General features: G+C 43.0%; 1 protein-coding gene across 2 annotated transcripts in view; it reads left to right on the top strand.

The window, feature by feature from the left end:
• Positions 1-2,656: 2,656 nt before the first annotated feature.
• LOC147418079 (hexokinase-1-like) overlaps positions 2,657-24,160 on the top strand; it is a 33,964-nt gene continuing 12,460 nt past the window's right edge. Inside the window, exons 1-8 of one of the 2 annotated variants that reach the window (XM_086507252.1) lie at positions 2,657-2,904; positions 3,009-3,554; positions 3,785-3,935; positions 4,068-4,250; positions 4,328-4,402; positions 4,475-4,630; positions 4,715-4,813; positions 4,890-5,020. In XM_086507252.1, the coding sequence (XP_086363378.1) occupies positions 3,283-3,554; positions 3,785-3,935; positions 4,068-4,250; positions 4,328-4,402; positions 4,475-4,630; positions 4,715-4,813; positions 4,890-5,020 (1,067 nt within the window). In that variant the 5' untranslated portion in view covers positions 2,657-2,904; positions 3,009-3,282. The remainder of the gene's footprint in view (positions 2,905-3,008; positions 3,555-3,784; positions 3,936-4,067; positions 4,251-4,327; positions 4,403-4,474; positions 4,631-4,714; positions 4,814-4,889; positions 5,021-24,160) is intronic. The other variant, XM_086507253.1, reaches the window with a different exon arrangement.

Raw genomic sequence — 24,160 nt, 5'->3', positions numbered from 1 at the left:
GTAGCGAGGAGGAAGAAAGGCTCCAATTCCCAGGGCACTTAATCCGATGAAATTTCTGTAGAATTTGATGGTAGTCGACAGACTTGGTCGGGAGGATATAAGGGGGTGATCAACGGTTGCTCGGGAATTTCAGAGTTCTTGATTGTTGTGAAGTTCCTCTTAAGCCATAGGGATACCACTATTGAATCAGTAGCTACAAATATTATCCATGATACTTCTCCTCAAGTGATTGCCACTGCAATCTTTATCCCTTGCTTTTCTTCACTTTAACCTAGACCGCTTCTTTCTAACGCCTTCTAAGCTCTCCAAGGTTGAGCCCAAACCACCAATTTTATTTTTATTAATTCAATGTCTTCTCAAATCCTTCTTCAAAAACCCTCGGACTTCCTTCTCACAAGCCACATCTTTTTTTTTTTCGATTTCTTTGAATCAAGTGCTACACATACCTGGTTTTGACCTTAGATAAATAAAAATTGCTAAGTAGTTCGATTAGTTGTCGATTAATCTTTTCAACCTCGATGCCCAATCCAAAATCTCTTGCTTCTTCAATTCTTGAATGCTTCACCATCCACAAGAGTTAATCCCTTAATTGAAATTTAAAACTCGTCTTACCGACTCTTGATCTTCATTGAGCATGACTAGTTATCCACTGATTTGCGTCGTTTGGCGGATTCGACGTGGCCCGCTTTGAAAATTTTTCTTCGAACTTGAAATTAGTTGCCGATCAATTTATGGGTTGCATATTTGATGTTGCCAATTAGGAAATTTTGAAAATTGATCACCAATTTCATCGAACATGAGGCTCTGATACCACTATTGGGAGAAGAGGGGGAGATCGACTTCTTAGGCTATTCAACACATGCTCCAAAACATCACCATCAACTTGTCCACCTCTTTTCCCAATTTCCAAGCGCACGCACACACAGAACATAGAATTGCCATAGACATGCTTGTAAGAGAGTGTAAGAGATGGAGACTAGATTAGAGAGTAGACAACAAATAGAACATAGCATAAGAGAGTAAAGAAGAGAATCTGCAAGAGAAAGGCTTAAATCTAGCCCCCAACTCCAAGCACCTTTCTTGTGGAGTTGGTATTTAATAAATTATTTTTGAGTTTAAGGTGCCAAAAATTAAGGCCCCTCTTTTTACAACCACTTCACTTTTGTAAATGAGTCAAGCTTATTAGTTCTTGCATGACCCATAAGGGGAGTTCCCACTACAATGATTTACAGAGCCATAGTGGCTTATTGAAATGATATTGTAAAATACTGTGCAAATATAAAATGGCCGAGAGTAATTGCTAGCGTCTCTTCATCCACTCTCCGCATTCCACTCTACAAAATCATCATCAACTCAATTAGAAAATAAATAGACAGCACATAATTAACCACTACGCCAGCTATCCCAATTGCAACTAACCACTACAACAAGAGGGTACCCAGTCTCATAACAGCAATGGGTGGCCAGCCTGGGACAATCATTAGCCGTACAAAATGGTGAAGCAACAGTGGTGTAACTCTAACATCATTTGTTGCCACATGGCAACCTACTCCTCTCATTTTTATATGTATAAAGATATACACAAAAAACCACACACATAAGAATGTACACCTCTCTCTCTTTTTCTATAAGGCATGGTTCAACATGCCAAAAAAAAAACAAACCTTGACGAGGTTAGTGAATTGGAAAGCAAAGGTTACAAATTATTGGGAGCTAGTTGGCCCCATAAGACATATTGAGACATAGCTTTTCCAATTCGGATTTACTTTCTTTTGTAGGCAAGACCTTTAAGGCAGAGACTATGTCGTGCTTTTAATGCCCATGTTTACAAGGGGTTCTTCACTTAAAAAGTGGCATGTGAAGCCTTTGTGGAGTGCATGCGTACATCTACTATTAATTTTTTTTGCTAGTCTGGCTTGTGCCAACTAGTTTTACAGGATTGCGTCCACACACCCACACCTCATGTGTACAACTACTATTTTAAGGAGTAGTAAGCGTGTGGTCATGTGGGTGTCTACTTCTTTAGTGTGCGTTGTGGGTGACTGCTTGCAAGCTTGCGAGTGTGAAAAAATAGAAAAAGAATGTGAGCTATGTCGATGTGGGTGATTTTCTGCGTGTGTGTGTGTGTGTGTGTGTGTGAGAGAGAGAGAGAGAGAGAGAGAGAGAGAGAGAGAGAGAGAGAGATTACTTAATAAAAAAGAGTGACTTCGGACAATCTATCTATACTATTATAATGGAAAAAGGGATTCCTTCTCAATAGAAAAAGAATGTGAGCTATGTCGATGTGGGCCGTGCCCAATGAGAGAGAGAGAGAGAGAGAGAGAGAGAGAGAGATTACTTAATCAAAAGGAGTGCCTTCGAACAATCTATCTAGACTTTTATAATGGAGGAAGTGATTCCAACCCCTCCCTCGGACATGTCACAAGCATCGAGCCAGTGTGGCCTGCAATCCGATGGCTCAGGCCACCAACACGCTCTGTGTGTGTGTGTGTGAGAGAGAGAGAGAGAGAGCGCCAAAGGGTTGGCAAAGAGCCACGAGCAATGGCCCACGAGGATTTTTAACAAGTAATTTCAGAAGATTTCAGAAGAGGTAGCTGCCACGTGTAGAAAAGTGAAGAAAAGGCGAGCTTTTTCTATAGGCAAGCAAGCTCGGAAAAGGACTCGAGTCTCGCAGGGGCCAGTGATCGCAGCCCCGCTCTCTCTCTCTCTCTCTCTCTCAACAACAAACACACGCACGCGCGCGCGCGCGCGCGCACACACACACACACACACACACACACACACACACACGCAGAGCCCACTTCATCAGACATTAACAATTGGAGTAAGAGCTCTCTTTCCCTGGTTCTTTACTGTGGGTGTGCTGGAACGGCCATTCTTTGTGTTCATTGAAATGGGTTTTCGGTAACTGCTTTGATATGGGCACTTTTCCGATTATGTTAAAGGGTTTTTTATTGCTGTTTTAATTGAAATGGGTATTTTTTGTTTCCGTCTCTCCTGTTTGTTAGAGATAGTATGGATAAGCAAAGGGGAAGGAAGAAGAAGGAAGATTTACAAGCAAGAACTGCAAGAATCTGTAAATAGAGAATTCCTTCAGTGATGGATTTTTTCAGTGGCGACAAGGTCGGATTTGTTCAATAGATCAGTATTGCCAGAACTGTTTCTTTGACACAGGGACGCACTTTACACTGTGGCCACATGGCTTACTATGGTTTGTGAAATCAAAGTGGGCTTTGCTTCTTTTCCGTGGAAAGGACTGTCACTTTGTATTTATTTGTGACAATGAAGAAAATTGGACTAGGACTTGCAATTGTCTCAGCAGCTGCTGCATGCGCAGCAGCAGCATATGTGGTCAGCAGGCGCATTCGCAGCCGCAAAAATTGGAATCGAACTCTCACCATCTTACAAGAGTTCCAGAATGAGTCGTTTACATCTCTCTTTCGTCTCCGCCAGATTTTGGATGCCATGGCTGTGGAAATGCATGCTGGTCTAGCATCAGAAGGTGGCAGCAAGCTGAGAATGCTGCTTAGTTATGTCGATAATCTGCCTACCGGGTATTTGATGCATCTGATTTTATACAAGATTTATCCTTCCCTTTTATTGGTGTCTGTTGTCTTGATATTTTAAGAAAGAAATGTAGCATTTCTGTATCAATTAGTAAGCCTATGTAGGTGTAAGTGTGTCAGTCGTCTCATATGGACTAGTATTTTTCCATATAGCAAGCATAGTCTTAAACTGTTTGTTCCTGCTACTAATACATTTTAATGGAACTTTTTGATTCCAGAAATGAAGAAGGCTTGTACTATGCTCTTGATTTGGGGGGCACCAACTTTAGAGTACTAAGAGTACAGTTAGGTGGAAAAGAAGGCCGTGTTTTAAGGCAAGAGTATGAAGAGGTGCCGATTCCATCACAGCTCATGGTTGGCACTAATGAGGTAATGCAACAATGCTGTAGAATCAATGCCCATCAGTTGAGAAGAGAAGAAGATGACCTCATGGATGCTCTTAATATTCTCCTTTTTATAGTCTGGTTTTACCAGTTTCTATTACATTGCTTGCTTTTTCAGGAGCTGTTTGATTACATTGCTCTTGAATTGTCACGTTTTGTGGCGACAGAGGGTGAAGGCTATCACCCCAAGCCTGGTCGAAAGAGAGAACTCGGATTTACCTTTTCCTTTCCTGTGAAGCAATTGTCGATTGATTCAGGATCCCTTATCAAGTGGACCAAGGGTTTTGCTATCTCAGATGGGGTTAGTTGCTTGCAAACGCCCAACCAAGTTTATCTTTTTTGTTAGGATTGGAAATTTTTGACAAGCTTTTTGTGCAGATTGGAAAGGATGTGGTGCAGTCTTTGCAGGATTCCATGACGAGGCAAGGGTTGGACATGAGAGTTGCAGCTTTGGTAAAGTCTATTTTTTGTGCTTTCCCAAAAGTATTCTGTTAGAGGTCGTACTTTCACTGACGTGCCTGGCAGGTCAATGATACTGTTGGGACCTTGGCTGGAGCTCGTTATTGGAATGAAGATGTGATGATGGCTGTGATTTTGGGAACAGGGACAAATGCTTGCTATGTTGAGCGTGCAGAGGCCATAACAAAATATCAAGGGGAGTTACCAAGATCAGGCTCCATGGTATTCATGCAAATGCACATTGACTCCAGAGGTCAAAGGGCTCTTTGCTTGTAGGAATCTCAGTTGTTCTTTGAATTCTCATAGGTTATCAACATGGAATGGGGAAATTTTTGGTCATCTCATTTACCAAAAACAGTCTACGATGAGGACCTTGACGGAGAGACGTTGAATGCTGGAGAACAGGTGTGCCATCTTCGTATGTTTTGATTTTTGTTGTCAACGGCTCAATTCTCATTGGTTGTCCGTCACGTTTTCCCAGGGTTTTGAGAAGTTGATATCTGGGATGTATTTGGGCGACATTGTGCGTAGAGTTTTACTAAGAATGGCCTACGAAAGTTTCTTGTTTGGTGCAGAAGTTCCTGCCAGCTTGTTCAAACCTTTTGTCCTACGGCAAGTGTTTCTCTTTCCTGTTCTTTAAATAATAGATGCAAGATCTTCATTTTAGTGAAGCTGGAGAATCACAACATGCTGATGTTGGCATTGAGGTTTTGCAACTAAGTTGTCTCTAAGGAGTCTGTGTGGGTGTGTAGTCTTTGCATCTTGATCCTAAGTGCATCGTCTAAAAGAAATTCATCTCAACAAAATTGCAGCTCGTCATGTTTTTCGTTAGGGTTTAGCTCATCATGTTGAACTAAGGCTGCAATAGTTTAGTGCATCAAGTTTAGCTGAGAGTTCAAGCTTTTGAATTTTAGGTTTTAGGCCCCTCGGCTGGTGCTCCATAAGTTGGTAGAGGTTAGAATTAAAAACTCTAAACCCCTCCCTTTGTATTAGGCCCCTCGGTCACACTTTCTGGGTTTAGTTTGTCTGGGTTCTTGAAACCCTTGTGCGCTTGGCCAGTTCGTTCCAGTTGGGCACGCCATGTCATCGCATTGTGACATTCCCCCTCTTGAAAGAATTGTAATGGCCATTGATTATGCGTGCAAAATAGCCAAAGGACATAAACTTACTTCGATAGACAGTGACTCTATGTACCCATGCTCTAGACTCCACCAACCTAGCACTTTGACAAAGACATTAGTCACTGATCAATCACATTTTTCTCGAGGGTCTGAGATACAAATCATGATCATTGTAACCTATTTAGCAATCACATCTAGACCGTGCTGATCTTTTCATGGATGTCTTGATTTACTAAATCTTGTTGCTATCAGATTTATATCCTCTCTTTTCACATTTCAATCAAGCAAGCCATGCCCATGACCATCCCCACAAGACAATACATTCACATAGCATGCGATTTTACAAAAATCACACACCTTAGTTCACACTGAACATCGTGTTTCAATCATTCAATGTAGCCATCTCATCCTATTCGGAACTATTGGTGCACCCAGATCACTGTTCAACCATCTCATCCTTTTGGAACTCTTGATGCACTCACAACAGTATCCAGTCATCTCAGCCAGATAGAAATCTTGATGCACTAGAATCACATTCAGTTCTCATTCACTTAGCCATCACATTCGGATCTTGCTGATCTCTAAGAGATGTCTAGATACACGAAGTTCAAATTATTCATTAGACAAAATGTTGTAAACATTTTATCTTTCTCTACATATCTCTAAGAATACACACATGAAAGAGCATATGTCTTCAGTTCAATCAAGGAAATTTTCAATTCAATGTTCATAAAGTTTTTCCGCATTATACTGTCAGCCTGCCTGTCAATATCACTAAAATCTCAAAGAGAAATTAGTGACTTTATTCAATTTAGGCAATCCGTGACAAAGGTGTGGAGTGGCTCCCCTCTCGTGCAGTCCGTAAGTCCAAACTGCTGATTCATCGGTAACTTTTGGCATAGACATTGCTAATATTCCAAAAGCTTCAAGGTACAGCTCAAAACTGAAGAGAATTTGCGATTTTATCCTCCATCTACTATGCATCAAGGGTCAAAAATTGCCCTTGATCAAATTATCCGATGGACCTTACTGTCACAAACTGCTGATGTGTCAAGCCACTGAAGAACGGAGCTAACATACAGACCCCGACCGAGCAGCCTAAAACCTAGAAGAAGTAGCAGAAGAAGCAGAAGCATCAAAAGTTCTACCAACTTGCAAAGCCTTGCCGAGTGGCCTATTTTGAAGAAGAAGTCTTACCAATTTATGGGTAGAAGATGATGACGTGGCAGTTGTATGGATGCCTATGATTTGCGCTAGCATTGCCACGTGACGTGGCAGCCTGAATGGATTTCCGCAATTTGTGTTGACATGTTGACGTGGCAGGTGTACGGATTTCCGTGATTTACGTTGGGCAGCTTTGGGCGGCATCTTTTGGGACCAAATGCTTTTGAGTTTGAAGCTTTTATGTGAACTGTTTTTCATAGGCCAAGGGCCTTTAAATATGTGCAAAGGGCTCAGTCTTTGGATGCTTTTACGTGAAGGTGCACAGCTTGGAGTATCGGCATTGTATTGAGTTCAAGCAATATAAAGAAATACCGAAAGGGGCGCCAAGGTTTGGGGCGAGTGCTCGGGGTGGAACTCCGCCACTCTCGTCTCATGTCCTGCATCTCTTTCAGTTCAGTTGTTATTTGAAGTGCTTAAAGTTTCTCAGTTTATTCTTTTCCTTTGGCACGTGGTGCCCGTCTCTGTGACAGTGGTATCGGAGCTTCAGGCGTGTGCTTTTCTGAAAGCATATTGGTCCTACCAAAGAGCAGACGGAGCAAGAATCTTTGTGCTCGCAATTTTATTAAAGAACCTTTGTGTCCCGACCCCGGGCTTATTAGCCGCTCCCACCCTTACTTCATCGTGCACCGGGCGGGCTCCCGTCTTCATCGCTCTTTCTTACAGGACATAGGTCATAAAGATCACTTGCAAGAGAAGGATCAAAGATTTTTCAAGCCACTGTTTTTCTCAGAGACAATGCCATGCACTGGTGGAAGTCTATAGCTACCAAGCCGCACACTCCAAGGACTTGGCAAGCTTTCAAGAAAATTTTTGCCTGAAGTTATATGCCTTTCATACATTTTTCTTCGAAGTGTAGCTTCTGGCAAAGCGGGGTATTCTGAAATGCTTGCCACAGAAATCCTAGCAGATTACAACTTGAAATTTCTTGACATCTTTTGGCAGGTGTCTCTTCTCAAACCGATAACCTCGGAGGTCGAGTGTGATTGCACCATCACCTCCAATAGGAACACTGCCGATTGGTGTTGGCAGACGACACGAGGTCCTTGATTTTACATCAGATAGTTTTGGGTGCGGATTTCAAGATGGAAAGTCAGATGACTTTTCGAGCTCGACTGATCTTGAGATTGCTTTTTAAGTTTCTTGTATTGGTGCCGATTTGAATTGCTTGACTATGGTTTAATATTGTTTTCAATGATTGGTGATTTACTCCCGGGTGGAGTAGTGAGAAATGTTGTTTGGTATTGTTTGAACATCGGAAGGACACAGACGGTATGTCAGGGGAGCGTTTCGTTGTATGCTGGAAAACCTTTGAACGATGCAGACTGGATATCTGGGGAGCGTTTGGTTGTATGCTTGAACCTCCAAACGATGCAGGTTGCGGACTGGGGGAGGTTTGGTTGTAAAAGGCCTTTATATCTCTCGGCCTGAATCTTGTTAAGTTATGCGGGAGGAGTTATGAGGGAGTCATTGTCACAAATTGCAGACGTGTCAAGCTTGCCACTGAAGAACGGAGCTAACCTGTAGATCCCGGCTGAGAGGCCTAAACCCTAGAAGCAGCAGAAGCCGCACAAGAAGTTTTACCAACTTGCAAAGTCTTTCTGAGTGGCCTATCTTTAATGAAGAGTTCCTACCAACTTATGGGACCTCGTCTGATGGGGCTCAAGTGACTTAAATAGATTAAACAAAGCAGGACCCACTTGCGAAGAGCTGATGACGTGGTATGCCACTTTGTTTGTGATCATATGCACTCTCTCACTAAAGGAACGGAAGGCTCTCCCTTCTGTAAGTAAAAGGAACCCTTGAGCACATTTCCGAGCACTGATCTTGAGCAAAGTTCAACATTCACTTCCGCTGCACCTTACATTGGTATCAGAGCTTTGGTAGTGTTGTGTATCACTCAAGGAAAGAACCACATAAGTTTTTTTGCTTGTTGCGGTCGCACGTAACCCAAGATCACTTGGGCGTGTTGATTTCTAATTGTGTTTTTGAAGAGTGACAGGAAACCCAAGAAAGAAGGGCTGGACCTTCTTCTCACTCATTGAGAGCGGACCGTGCACTTAGCGGCCGGCCAATCGACGTGAGGTGAGAAAAAGCAACCTTGGTGTGAGCGCAAGGCCGCCAAGGGGTGCGCCCGTAGGGAAGAGTATAGCTCGGGTAAGAGAAGATCCTTCTCTAACACAGATTGCAAGCTAAAGAAGAACCTCAAGAATTGAAGAACTCAAGGACTCAAGAACCTCAAGAACTCAAGAACCACAAGAACCCAAGTTCCTCGTGAACTTAAGAACTCAAGATCTCAGTGTATGGTCATCACCCGAAGCGGAATGGATCCTTCGCATGGAGGTGATGAGCATGGAAGTGGCGAAGAAGAATTTTCTCCACCAGGAGGTTTTTCCGACTCTCCCCCTTCCCCAGCTACGCCAAGGATTGCACCAAATCCTATGGAGGCTTTGGTCAAGATGATGATGGACATGATGTTACAACAAGAAGCGCAACGCGCCACCTTAGAGGGCACGTGCGAAGAAAGAAAGGCATAATTGGATCGCGAGCACAAAGAAAGAAAGGCAGAATTGGAACGCGAGCGCGACGAAAGACTGTTAGCCTTGGAGCGTGAGCGCTTGGTAGTCGAAGACAGAAGGGTAGCCTTGGAGCGTGAGCGTGAGCAAGCGCGCTTGGCGGCCGAAGATAGACGAGTGGCCTTGGAGTTAGAGCGTGAGGCGCAGAGAGACCAACGCATGCAAGAGTTGGTCCTACCGATACTTACCTCGAAGCCCGAGCCGGTCAAAGATGTTGGTAGTTCATCACGTAGAGATTCGGACTCCAACAACCCCGTCACATAGAAGTTGACTTTTAGTAAGCATGACGGTAAGATGGATGCTAATGCTATTCATTCTTGGTTGCATCAATTTAATGCTTATTTTGCGACAAATAGTCGGTGATGCCATTAACTGGTATCAAGCGTGGCAAGAGGAGCAATTTGCCGCGCACCTAGAGGCAGCCGGGGAAGACGTGCCCCTTTCTTTTAGTTGGGCCGACTTCCAAGACAAGCATGGTTAAAAGAAGATTGGCGCAATCTCAAGAAAAATGATACCTCAGTCATAACTTTTTCTAACCGTGTTTTGCAGCTTGGCACCCAATTACGCGAATTGGATGCGAAGCGCAAAGAGGCTTTCATTTTCGGGTTGGACGACTATATTAGGTTTGATGTGGAAGTCTTCGATCTTGTTGATCTCAACAAGGCGGTAGCGATTTCTCTCGCACAAGAGATGAAGCACAATAAAGGAAAACAAGACTTCTCAAAGTACCAGTCAGACTTCTCAAAACCCTCAGAACGGTGAGAATGGTAAGAACAATAAGAATGGTAACTCTTCTAACCAATCTTCCTATAGTCTCTCGGAAAAGAACTCACACAATGAATCTAAGGGTAAAGCTACCACAATTGCTAAACCTAAGCTCACTCCAGATGAAAAAGAAGCACAAGGAATTTTAGGAGGATACATCACGTCAGAAGAACAAAGCATTTATTCTAAGGAAGGTCGATGTTATCATTGTCACATCAAGGGTCACATAAAAAGAACATGTCTTAAGATTGAATCTAACAAATTTAAAGAACCCATAGAACCCACATCCTCTGTTAATGCCATAAATGAGAACGCGAGTGTGATCAAAGTTTCTCATGATCCTCCCATTGATGAGTCTCTCATTAAGTGTTATGGTCATGTGAAGGGTCAGTGTTTTGTCATATTGTTTGATCGAGGCAGTATGCATGATGTGATAAGTGACTCTCTTGTCGAAAGAGCCTGCCTAGAGGTTAGCAAGACATCTCCTTTTGAGGTGTTGGGCTTCGCTCCCGATATGGACTCTCTCATCACACAAGAGTGCCTTGATGTGTTGTTCACTGTTCAACAAGCGACCTTTCGTAGAAAATTTGTAGTTAGTATCTCCTCTCTCAAGATGTGATATGCTTTTAGGCATTCGATGGTTTCGTGAGCATAACCCTCTCATTGATTAGGCAGCTAATACTTTCACTTTCAATGCCAAAAGTGACTCTCCCATTGTCATTCGTGGGGAGGAAGTTGTGCATTCTTCATCTCTCATTTCTAATGTGCAGGAGAAGATTGAAAAGAATCAGGAGAAGGAGACTCTCTCAGTCTTGTCTTCTCCAAAGCAACGACACACATGATTTGCATGATCAAAGATGTGATTATTCAAAAGCATGATGAAGATGTGATTGTTCACAAGGATGATGGTTTAGTTGATGCTTGTTCCAGTGAAGCTAACCTCATTGCAGATACGATCAATCACGAAGAACCGACCTTGGCTCTTGAGTCGAGATCTAAGGAACCTCACAGGAAGTATTGTGTATGCGCATGATTCGTCAGTACGCATTGTTCGAGTATTTCATTCGTGACGGTTTCCTGTATTTTAGTCATCGTCTTTATGTGTTTTCTTTTCATAGGCATGCCATATTGTACGATGAACATGATTCACTCATGAATGAGCACGGATGTATGCGGATTACTCATGAAAAGATGAAATGTTTGCATTCAAGGAATTCACATTCCATGTCTCTTCCTTGGCATGACACATTATCCGAAAGAGCACAACAAGGATTGAGCATCAAGCATTGGCATTTCCATTGTGATTTGCCACAATTGATAGATTTAGATCAGAAAGACAAGTTTTGATTCCAATTTTTGCGTGTGTTTGATGAACAGTTTGGCACTCCGTCTCTTTGTTCACCTACATTGCATGCATAATCTTTAAAGAAGACTAGAATTTTTCCAGTCACTTTACATGGAATGGGTATGTTCATGTTTTTGTGTTGGAAGTGGTTTCATGAATTTTACCCTCGGAGATTCTTGAAGAAGGTAGATCCACGACTATAGCCGAAGTTGGAGCTTTGACGCAGCCACAAATGATTTCGTGTCGCTTTCGGTGTGGCCCAAAGAAGCAAGCGTTGCAGACCTTTATGACGTTCAAGTATCGCACGACCCACACATCAGAGTGGGCCGGCGAAGAGTCCTTCCCAGGATTCATCCAGACGCTGTTGGCGATCTCCCTCGACACCATACAGTTTGGTACCAGTACCTCACTTTAAAAAGGAGGGGATGTCACGTGCACATCTAACCCTATGTGCATGTGGACAAGCTACTTCATGACAAGGGTTTAGTTAGCTTAGGAAGTATTCTGGCACCTTTGTGAGTCTGTTCGCAGACCGTGCATATCCAGACAGTTAGAGTAGTTGCATTTCCTCTAGTTGCACACAATATGAGCATCAGATTACAGTCAGTACCCCATCAAGAGCATTTTACAGTGCATAGAACCCATTTTCCCTATTTTAGCCATTTTTCACTTGTTATTATTAAGTGACTTTGTTGGGAAACTGGGTAGGGCAAATTTCGTAAGTTAATATATAAGAAACCTAGTGCTAGCACTTTCTGGCAGTGCACCTTCTCAGCAAGACCGGCAGGAGGACTTAGCGTTTTTCAGCCATCAAGATCAGCCTAGCGTTTTCAACAATTGCAAATCAACCTGGCGTTAGCAGGTTCCAGCCGATTGCCTTGCCGTTTTTGCAGATTGTAGCCCAAGCTAGCGTTTTGGAGATTCCCGGCGATAGATCAACCTTCCTGCAACAGATCCTCGCCACACGGTCAGATCAGCCAGACTTTGCAAATTTAGCCCGCTATTCGCAGATTTCAGCATCTGCGTCGTCGTCATCGCCGTCGTCATTGACATAGAGTCAGAATTCAGCAGATACAAGATTTGCAGATTTCAGCCCGTCTCGTCGTTGTCATCATCGTCGTCGACATGTCGGCAAGACCATTGTAGAGATTTGTGCAATCAATAGTAGACCTCTCTCGCTATAGAGAGTGGGGCCCTTGGAGGAGGTTTTCTGGTGTCGTATTCTTCTCTCTCTATCTCTCGGTCTCAGCACCTTCATTCACAGTGTTTATCCACTTCATTTGTGATCATATGCACTCTCTCACTAAAGGAACGGAAGGCTCTCCCTTTCGTAAGTAAAAGGAACCCTTGAGCACAGTTCGGAGCACTCATCTTGAGCAAAGTTAACATTCACTTTTGCTGCACCTTACAGAAAGGGGTGCCAAGATTTGGGGCCAGTGCTCTCTTGGGGTGGAATCCCGCCACTCCCCGTCTTGTGTGTCGTGTATCTCTTTCAATTCAGTTGTTATTTGAAGTGCTTAAAGTTGTTCAGTCTGTTCTTTTCTGTTGGCATGTGGTGCCGATCTTGTGACAATGGTATCAGAGCTTCGGGCGTGTGCTTTTCTGAAAGCATACCGGTCCTACCAAAGAGCAGAGAGAGCAAGATGGGGCTTCTATGTTTTTCAAGGAATTTTATTTGAAGTATCTTCGTGTCCCGATCGCGGAGCTATTAGCCACTCCCCATCGCGCATCGGGCGTGCACCTGTCTTCATCGCTCTGTCTTACAGGGCACAAGCCATAAAGATCAGTTGCAAGAGAAGGATCAAGGATTTTTTTTCAAGCCGTTGTTTTTCTCAATAGCAGTGCCATGCAGTGATGGATGTTTATAGCTACCAAGCCGCACACTCCAAGGACTTAGCAAGCTTTCAAGAAATTTTTTTCCTGAAGTTACATGCCTTTAGACATCTTTCTTTGGAGTGCAGCTTCTGGCAGAGTGGGGTATCTCGGAATGCTTGCCACAAAAACCTAACAGATGACAACTTGCAGTCTTGGGACATCTTTCAACAGGTGTCTCTTCCCGAGCTGATAACCTTAGAGGTTTGATGTGATTGCTATGTCTTGGGACTATTATCACCGCCTCAGGAACATTGTTTGTCCAAAAGCTTACGGATTATACTACGGTTGGCTTACAACCTTATGGAAGAAATTTGACCCTAATTTTGGTGCAAGTTTTGGGGTGAAAAACGAGTCGTCTTTTCAAGCTCGACTGATGTCGAGATAGCTTTTTAAGTTTGAACTTGGTTTGAGAAATTGTTTGATGCTCCTATTTGGAATTTTGTTTAAAATGGATAATATCTGTTTTAAACCTGGCTTGGTGCCGATTTGAATTGTTGACTCTAGTTTTCATACTGGTTTTGGTGATTTACTCTCGGGTGGGGTAGTGAGAAATGAATGTTTGAGAATGCTTGCTCATACTCGTGGCCCAGACCCTCGTGGTTATTTACGGGGGAGTATCGAATGTTTGAAAAATTGTTGTTTATACTGATGGCCCGGACCCATGTGGTTATTTGTGGGGGGAGTGATGGTTATTTAGAGGGGGAGTATTAACAAGTCAAAGTAGTGGTTACTCTCAGCATCTCCAAATGACGCAAGCCACGGTCTGGGGAGGCGTTTGGTTGTAAAAGGCCTCTATATCTCATCGTCCGGACCTTTTTAGGTTATTTGCGGGAGGAGTGATGAGGGAGTTGTTGAAAAGCTCATGGCCCGGACCAAGATGGTTATTTGTGGGGTGAGTGTTAATCGGCAACTTTATGTTTCTATGTCTTGTAACATGCATATGTGAGCATGTGTGTTACATTGTGAAGCCAATGACCCAAGATATCAAGAGCTCCAATTTGGTATGAGAAATCTGATTGTCCTTTGGATTGTCCCTCGGAATGACCCTCGGAAATTTTTGAGCTAACTTGAGTTGTTTTGCAGATACGTTGTAATCGCGGACGATTACTTTTTTCTCAAGAAGGGAGGATATCACAAACTGCTGATGTGTCAAGCCACTGAAGAACGGAGCCAACATACAGATTCTGATCGAGGAGCCTAAACCCTAGAAGAAGCAGCATAAGAAGCAGAAGCAGCAAAAGAAGTTCTACCAACTTACAAAGTTTTGTTGAGTGGCTTATTTTAAAGAAGAAGTCTTACAAACTTATCGGACCCCGTCCGATGGGGCCCAAGGGACCTAAAGAGATTAAAATAAAGCAGGACGACACCACACTCTTTTGCGTAGAAGATGATGACGTAGCAGCTATACGGATGCCCGTGGTTTGCGCTGATAGCCGGCCGCTCTAGCTCTACCTATGCCCTCCACAGCTCACGACCAAGGCGGGCGACCAAGGCAAACTCGACCGGCAACTCTATGGCACTGAGGCTCCGTTGGCTGCGCGCATAGGAAGGCCCTCTAAACCCTTGCATGAAGGAGAGTTGAACCCACCCCATGAGGGTAAGAGGCCAACACTCTTACCATCCAAGCTATTGAGCCTTGTTGTGTATAATAAGGAAAGATAACATACTTGTGTTGATAAGAAAGCTAGAAGGAAAAGGAAAGCTTCAAACTTCAAGGAAGTAGTTTTACCCTTCCTTTTTACTTCTTGGAGGAAGGTAAGTTTTCCTCCAAAATTCCTTTTTCTTCAAGCAGGAAGCTTCACACGTGAAGAAAAGCCTTCACAAAAACGACGAGTTTTTGTGAAGAATCAACGAAAGTATTCTTACAACGAACGCGACGTGAAGCACTACAATTTTCCCAAGGCGAGGTTCGCATGCAACGTAAATCGCCGAGCATAAACGGGGTTTTAATAGGGGTCTTGACAAAGACTATCGTCTTCATGTCAAGACCTAACATCCAAAATCTTTGGAAGAAGTCATTGGTCATGCCCAAAGATATGATGATGACCAAGAGAGGAAGAGAAATGTTCCCTAATAATTTTGCTAAGAGCAATGTGACTAAGAGCCAATGGCGAGGTAGATCTCTCACATTCCAAGAGGAATAAGAGACAATCTACCTCTCCACGCCCACAAGAGGCTAAGAAGCCTAAACAATCACGAGATACTCTACGTGGGTCTCTCAGCACTGCTGATTTCAAGCGTGCAAGGAAACACAATTTGTGTTTCAAATGTCTTTCGGACCAACATAACAAGAAGGATTGTCCTCTTTTGCAAGGCAAAGAAAAGGCCATGCACATGGTGCAACGCCTCACATTAGATTCATCTCCTAAATATTGTGTCGTAGAGGTTCTTCATATGGAAGAAAAGCACAAGTGTTGTGTGTCTGCTTCAATGTGGCAGCCCACCTTTGGCCCCCATGATTTGATTCGCATGCATGGCACTATTAACAGACAACGTGTTCATATTTTAGTGGATGATGGTGTAACTCATAACTTCCTGAACTATAAGCTAGTCAAGAAATTGAAGCTTACACAGACTCCCTGCTCCCACATGTAGTAGAGTAGATGTCTGGGAATGATAAACAAGTATGGGACACGATAGTTCAAGGAGTTGAGCTTATTGTTCAAGATCATACGATGACCCTTGACGTTCAAGTTATGAACGTGGACCGTGCTAATGTAGTTTTAGGACGGGAGTGGTTGCATGGTTTAGGAAACACATTGCACACTAGTTATGAATACAACTCCTTATCCTTTATGGCCAATGGTAAACATGTGCTTTTGCTTGGTGAGAAAAATATATCATCTGCACCTCTTATATGTACAACCGAGCTTTCTATTTTATAGAAAGCAGATTTAATAGATGAAATCTTTTTGTGTTACCGCTTATCTCCAAGTCTTGTGAATTCTCAAGAGCAAAGTGCTGTGAATTCTAGTAATGGTATGCAAAGTGCAATGAATTCTAATGATAAGCAAAGTGTTAACAATTCTAAAGAGCAAAGTGCTCTCAATTTTAATTCTATTGAGCAACGTGCAACTATTGTAAAACAAACATTACAGGAATTACAAGATTGCTAAAGAAGCCAAGGAAGTTGAGAGTCAGTTGGCTGACTACCTCGCCTGTGGTTTCATTAGACCTAGCACTTCGCCTTGGGCATCACCAATTCTATTGGCAAAAAAGAAAGATGGTACTATGTGCATGTGCGTCGATTATCACGGATTAAACGCCATAACCATCAAGAACAGTATCCTCTGTCTCGAGTAGATGAGTTGTTTGATCAACTCTATGGGGCAAGATACTATACAAAGATAGATCTTCGTTTAGGATACCATCATGTGCATATCCTTTTGCAAGGTATCTCTAAAACTGCCTTTAGAACACGGTTCGGGCATTTTGAATTTTTGGTTATACCTTTTGGATTAACCAATGCTCCAGCTACATTTATGACACTCATGGATAGTGTCTTACGTCCCTATCTTGGAAAATTTATTGTGGTTTTCCTTGATGACATTCTCATTTACAGTAAGACTGAAGATGAACACATAGAACACTTACGATTAGTGTTTGAACAGCTACGAATTCACGCTCTGTATGCTAAGCAAAGCAAGTGTGATTTCTTTAAAACAGAGATACATCACTCGGTAATGTGATCTCTTATTCTGGCATCAAGATGGACACTGACAAGGTCGCTTTCATTCTTCGGGCAGCCTTTGTGGATTTGGGCAATTCGTGCTGACATGTTGACATGGCAGGTGTACAAATTTTTGTGATTTACGCTAGGCAGCTTTGGGCGGCATCTTTTGGGACCAGATGCTTTTAAGTTTGGAGCTTTTCGTGTGACCTGTTTTTCATAGGCCAAGGGCCTTTAAATATGTGCAAAGGGCTCAGTCTCTGGCACGCTTCTACATGAAGGTGCAGAGCTTGGAGTACTGGAATTGTATTGAGTCCAAGCAATATAAAGAAATACTGAAAGGGACGCCAAGGTTTGGGGCGAGTGCTCTCTCGGGGTGGAACTTCGCCACTCCCCGTCTCGTGTCGTGCATCTCTTTCAGTTCAGTTGTTATTTGAAGTGCTTAAAGTTGCTCAGTCTGTTCTTTTCCGTTGGCACGTGGTGCCCGTCCCTGTGACACTTACTTACCTTTTTGTTCTTTCTTAGGCCTTATGACCTGTTGGTACCTCTCCTGTCACGAGCACCTCAATCTGAATCGTCGGAATTTTGTAATGAACCATTAGTTGATTCCCTTGCTTCCTCAAATGCACTTTCAACCGATTCCCTTACTTCTTCAGAATCCTCTGATGGACTTTCATCGGGTGACCTTGGTTCTTTCTCTTCCTTGGGAATACTCTTCCAGGGGTGAGGTGGACATTGGCTTGCCCGTAGGATAGGTCAATGAATCAGCATGCGTACGAAAATCTTGCTTGGCATAAGTCTTTGAATGAAGTCGGACTTCTGTTGCGAAAAATACCGTCGAATCTCTTTTGGCAATCCACAGCAAAACCGCCCAATTTGGTCATTCTTTGAAATGAGGACACTTGTAGATAGGTATCGCAAAACCTTTGGCAATAGTCATCCATAGTGTCTTTCTTAGTCGTTCTCAGATGATGCCAAGCCATGATGACATCTTCTTCATATTATTCCGTTATCGAGGTAGAAGTGAAATTTTTCTTGAATTTTATCTACTTGGTTGAAAAACAGACAGAGAAACATGTAAAGTGTTTGAGGTTGGATGGACGGGGAGAATACCTTTTAAATGAGTCCAATAGTTTTGTGAAAAAACATGAAATTCAAAGGTTGTTTTTATGTAGGTATATTTCGTAGCAAAAGGGTGTTGCAAAGCAAAAGAACAAGCACAAAGTAGAAGTCAATAGATGTTTGTGGCAGTATTTCCCAGACAGGTGCTGACGTGGCAGCATGATGACGTGGCAGCATGCTGTATGGACATGCCCGAAATGTGCACCGATGGGCTGACGTGGTAGACAATACAGATTTCTGTGATCTGCACTGACATCATGATGACGTGGCCAACTGTTTGGAATTCCATAGTTTGCGTTGAGTGCTTTTTTCTGGAAGGTTTTGAAACCAGATGCTCTTTGGCCAGTGAGAGCAAAAGTCCGAGTCTATACAACAATTGATGGGACATGCTAAGCGCGATTTACTATGCATTCGGGTAACTTGACTTATCCACCAGATGAACCTTCAACAATTCAAAACACAAGCAGACGACAGAGAGTGACACGATCTCGACTGACAGAAGAACTGAAACACGAATATTTTAAAGCGGGAAAATGTTTCGAATGTTTCGAATGTGGAGAACAAGGACATATCTGTGCACGGTGCCCCCAAAAGGCACAAGAATGAAAATGGCTGACAGATTGAAAATAGAACGAGGCGAGGAGATACTCGTTCCAAAATAGATATTACATAGAAAATTATGGATGAACTAGCATTATTTTGCTTTATAAATAAAATAGGTCTTTTTGAAGATGATTTTGATTTATGTATGAAACTAATGCTTTATGAAAGAACCTGCTATTTGTGAATAGATAACAAGATAGAGAATGAGATGATGATGAATTTGGAGCAATGACAACTTCATAATGAACCTAATAACGAAAAGAATCATGAATTTTAAATCATAAGGAATGATTCAATGGAACTGTTGTGAGCCCATCAAGAGTTCCCGTGGGATGAGATGGCCACACAACTAGAATTGAATGATTGAAACACTGTGTTCAGTATGAACTCAGTGTGTCTGATTGATGGATTGGGATCCCTGGAAATGATTACTCGCACATGACCGTGCTTGAGTGCAGATGGAATGATTGACAAAATGACTGCAGCATTTCGGTTTAAATCTATGGACATGATCGCAATATGGGATTAGTTAATTTGACAGTAGTGAGGTTCGGGATGGAGTTAGATGCGATTACTAAATACGTTGCTAGGAATCATGGTCCTAGATCATTAAAAAATCTATGGACATGATCGCAATATGGGATTAGTTAATCCGACATCAATGAGATCCGTTGTGGATCTAGATGCGATTGCCAAATACGTTGCTAGGAATCATGGTCCTAGATTCCATGTGATGTGATTTGAATGTGATGTGATGTAACTGTCGTCTTTGTACAAGTGCTGGATTTGTGTTGTCTAGTGTGTCGATACTTAAGAGTGTCTACTGAACTGGTTTATGGCTTATGTCCGATTTTGCAGGCGTAATCAAGGGCGATTACAATTCTTCAAGAGGGGGGTATGTCACAAACTGATGACGTGCTGATGTGGCAGCAGGCTGTACGGACATGCCCAAAATCCGTGCTGACGGGTTGACGTGGTAGACAGTACGGATTTTCACAATCTGCGTTGATAGCATGATGACGTGTCCAGCTGTACAGAATTCTGTAATTTGCGTTGAGTGCTTTTTTCTGGCAGATTTTGGTACCGGATGCTTTTAAGTCGGAAGCTTTTTCATGTAACATGTACCTTCAAAAAGAATCCAAGGCCCCTCACTCTTCGGAGCATCTGGATGTAGAGTCTGAGAGCAGAGGTCCCCTTGGGAGTTGTACTTTTGCTCAAGCATTAATACAGAAAAAAATACCGAAAGGGCCGCGAGTCTTTGGGGCCAATACCTCTTGGCACGGAACTACGTCGAGCCGTGTCGAGTAAATTGAATTGTGATTTAAAGTTGTGAAGTGTTTTAAGGGATTCTCTCGTGTGTCGTGTCAAATTCCCGGCTTGGGGTGCCTAAGTTTGTGACACTAGAGCTATGATGAATGAGAAGTATATGCCTCGTTGTTACTAGACTGAGGCTGTTGCTACAAGTGCTTACATTATGAGCAGGACCCCTACTGTTGCAGTGCATGATATGACACTTCTTGCAAAGAAGGGAAGTGGTGAAAAACACGATGTGTCCAATTTAAAGTGTTTGGTTGTATTGCTTATGTGCATGTATCAGTGAGTTGAGATGCAAGCTTGACCCAAAGGTTGAAAAATGTGTGCTCATTGGTTATCGTGTCACAAATGATGATGTGGCATGGTCTAAAGGACAAGAACCCGAGCAATTATGAAGCCCATACTACCTTGCATTCAGTTGCCTACTAGGCATTGTGGCGAGCTATGATCAACTAGAACTTGTAAATGCCCCACGTTTTACTCCTCAAAAGATCAACCTGTGGTTCAAGGCAACACGATACCGAATTTATCAGTCCGTTTCACGTATGTTATTTTCAAGGGGTTTCAATCAGGGTCTCAATCAAGTAGCGATTCTCTTCAACACCGCCCGAGGTGAGGATGTAATGAGTGTGTTTTTGTGGCCATAGAGATGGTATACTCAAGCTCGTCACCAACAATTATATTATTGTAAAAGATCTATTGATGCCCTTTGACACCGATCTCGCTTTTAAGAGCAATAAACTGTTTTCTGCATTGAGCGTCCGCTTCTGAACTTCTTCGAGTCTCGTGCTTTGAGCAGTAATGAGCAAAAAAACAACTCTAAAGATCCATCGATTTTGGGCCTTCAATAAACACTTTCAGCATGCAAGGGGCACAACAGCCATCCATCAGAAAGTAGTATCTCTAGTCAAGAGATGCAACTTGAAGGCTGTCAAGGTGCGATCCCTCCAAAAGATGCAGAAGCCAGTGCTTACAACAGAGGTACTAGTAGTTCTGTTAATGATGCAATTGAGGTGGCGGCATGAAGCCTACGAGAAATCTAGCACTTTTTTGCATACAACTAGATTCCATATGTTCAGTCCAATCGAGGTCGCCGCCACGACCCCATGCGGCCAACTCTCCTTCTCAAGCCCTAGCGGGCCTCCAATCCGCAGCACCCCAGCTAACCCCTCTGTCCAGACAACCCTCCTCAAATTTCTACCGATGTAATGGATCTTATATGCGAAGCCAGTAAGAGATGCAAAGAAAGCTGACTCATCTCTACAAGAAAACCGAGATAAGATGCAGCATCATGAGGAATGTATTTGCACAAGAGGGCGCTTGGCACCCAACATATATGATATATTGAGTGTATAACTAAATAAAATAATTTCTGAATCTTGAGGTTGCAAAATGCATTTGACAGTAGACAAACTTTTTACAATCCTATTGACACTGAAATTGGTTCCGCACTCTGACAATAGTAAATGCTGAACAAATTGTGGAGGCAACATGAGATGCAACAATCTCTGATGCAAATGCTTGAATTCTCTTCTTAGCATCTTTTTGGCATCGTGTAAATTCAACAATGTTTGCAATACTTAGAGCCAGGCAAACGCCCACCACCAAGAGATAATCAAAATTAAGCTTGATGATAGCAACCACTCCAAGAACGACCCATGCAGCTGCATTCGATAAGAGTGTCCACAAAAAAAGCCACGACTCCTTGTTATTGGCCCTTGAAGAGAACGTGGAAGAGGTAAGCAAGAGGGTTGAGGTATTTGTCATCTTCGGCCATGCCTGTTGCTACTAGCGTCATAGCCTACTCTCTCTCTCTCTCTCTCTCTCTCTCTCTCTCTCTCTCTCTCTCTCTCTCTCTCTCTCTCTCTCACCCAAGTGTGGTAGATTGGTTATGCCATTTCCTTCTTGAATAACAGGTCTTGAGTTAAACTCTCGTTGGATAGATCTTTGAGGTCTCTTGGGATAGTTTTCTACGATGTTAAAATCCTCTGGCATTGTAACTTTTTGGTCTCATAGGTCACTTTGGCCTTTTGAAGACGTTAATATAACATTTCATTTCATTTCATCTCTCTCTCTCTCTCTCTCTCTCTCTCTCTCTCTCTCTCTCTCTCTCTCTCTCGCAAAGAGTGGCCAGAGACAAACTTGCAGACAAAGCTCCCAATTGCTTCTAGGGAACCTGCGAACTGCTTGTGGAGAAGATCGAATTTCTTCTGAGAGAATTTGAGCAGCGCAAAGTGCTTTTTTTATTTTATTTGCTCGGTAGCTTTTCATGGCGGAGTTCCTTTTAGAGCTTTTCATGGCGGAGTTCCTTTTAGAGCTTTTCATGGCAGCGATGTTTAAAAAAAATAAAATTAAATCTAATGCCACGTGGTAGCTATTCGTTCAGATACTGCAAAAAGAGCCTTTGGCTCACCAAGTAAACAGAGCCCCAAAAGCATTTGCTCCCAAAAGCTTGCACCAGAAACTCCAAAATCTACCAACGTAAATTGCGGAAATCCGTACAGTGTGCCACATCAGCATCCGCACGTCTTGCCACGTCAGCATGTTAGTGCCATTTACGGAAATCAGCCTGAGAGTTCCAACTTTCGGGGTTCAGGATTTTAGGCCCCTCGGCTAGTGCTCCACAAGTTGGGTGGGAACTAGGATTTAAAATCCTTTATTCCTTTTAGTTTTAGGGCCTATACCTGTTGTATGACAGCCGGGTGCAAGGCATCCAAGGGGTGGCCGTCTCTGATTCGGACGATGGAAGGCCTCGCACAAAACAGTCCCCCGCAGAGTGCTACCCGCGATCACGTGGGTTCATCACCCCCCACCTATCTTGGTCATATTGTTCAATATATTAATGGAGGTATCTCTTGTATGATTTCATACCTTCAGTCAATAACCTAGCTCTTTGGGTTACTCAGCTCTTTGTGACAGTGTGATGGTTAATTTTGCTACGCCAGAATTTCAAGAGCTCCGATATGGAGTGAGAAATTTGAATGACCCTCTGGATTGACACTTCGAATGACCCTTGGATATTTTTTATCTAACTTGAGTTGTTTTGCAGATTTAATCGCGGATTACTCTTCTTTCAAGAGGGGGGGAGGGGTGTCACAAACTGCTGACATGCCAACAATTGAAGACCGAGGGGGTTAGAACTCCTTGAGCCTAACTCTATCCAACCTACAGATTTCGGCTAAGGGGCATGAAGCATCAGTAGAAGAAGAAAAGACCAACTTAATGAAGATGGCCGAGGGGCGTAAAAGACAAAAGGGGTTAGGATACCAACTTTTAGATCATTCACCGAGGGGCCTAAACCCTAAAATAAAGCAAGGTGCTTGCTTTTGGACCAGATGTTTTTAGAACTAACGCTTTTCATGTGAGATGCTTTTGGATAGGCCAAAGGCGTCTATATATGCTTTTGGTAGATCTATAGAGTGCGCGTGGCTCCCCTTATTGTTCCCTTACAAGCTTTCACAATTATTTGTTCTTTCACATCTCTCTGTGCTTACTGGAGGTTTCCCCCTCGTCATGTATTATGGCTACGGCCAAACGTTCTTTGTATATTTTTTGAAGTGATACCAATGGGACAAGCCCAACTTATTATGCGCAGAGAGAGAGAGAGAGAGAGAGAGAGAGAGAGAGATGATATATTAACATCTTCAAATGGCCAAAATGACATATGAGACTGAAAGTTTACAATAGTTGGTGATGTCACAAGGCGGGCACCACGTGCCAATAGAAAAGAACAGGCTGAACAAACTTTTAGCACTTCAATTACAGCTGAACTGAAAGAGAGAGACGACACGCGACACGGAGTGGCGGAAATCCACCCCAGAGAGTATTGGCCCCAAACCTTGGCGCCCCTTTCGGTATTTCTTTATATTGAATCAACACAGTACAAGCAGGTACTCCAGACTCTGCACCTTCTCCAGGAAGCATGCCAAAGAATGAGCCCTAACCTCATATTTAAAGGCCCTTGGCCTAAAAAGCAATTACAGTGAAAAGCCTTCAAACTTAAAAGCATTTGGTCCAAAAGCAAAGCCAAAAAGCTGCCAACGTAAATCACGGAAACCTCCCTGCTGCCCTTAGGGTTAGGGTTAGGGTTTTTGCAGTTTTAGGGTTAGGGTTTCTAGAATTAGGGTTTGCAGGTTTTAG

This window comes from Adiantum capillus-veneris, chromosome 30, assembly GCF_014529385.1.
Source record: "Adiantum capillus-veneris isolate H3 chromosome 30, ASM1452938v2, whole genome shotgun sequence".
NCBI classification, from domain to species: Eukaryota; Viridiplantae; Streptophyta; class Polypodiopsida; order Polypodiales; family Pteridaceae; genus Adiantum; species Adiantum capillus-veneris.
The sequence above is the reverse complement of the archived record's forward strand: the minus strand, read 5'-3'. Positions and strand labels throughout refer to the sequence as shown.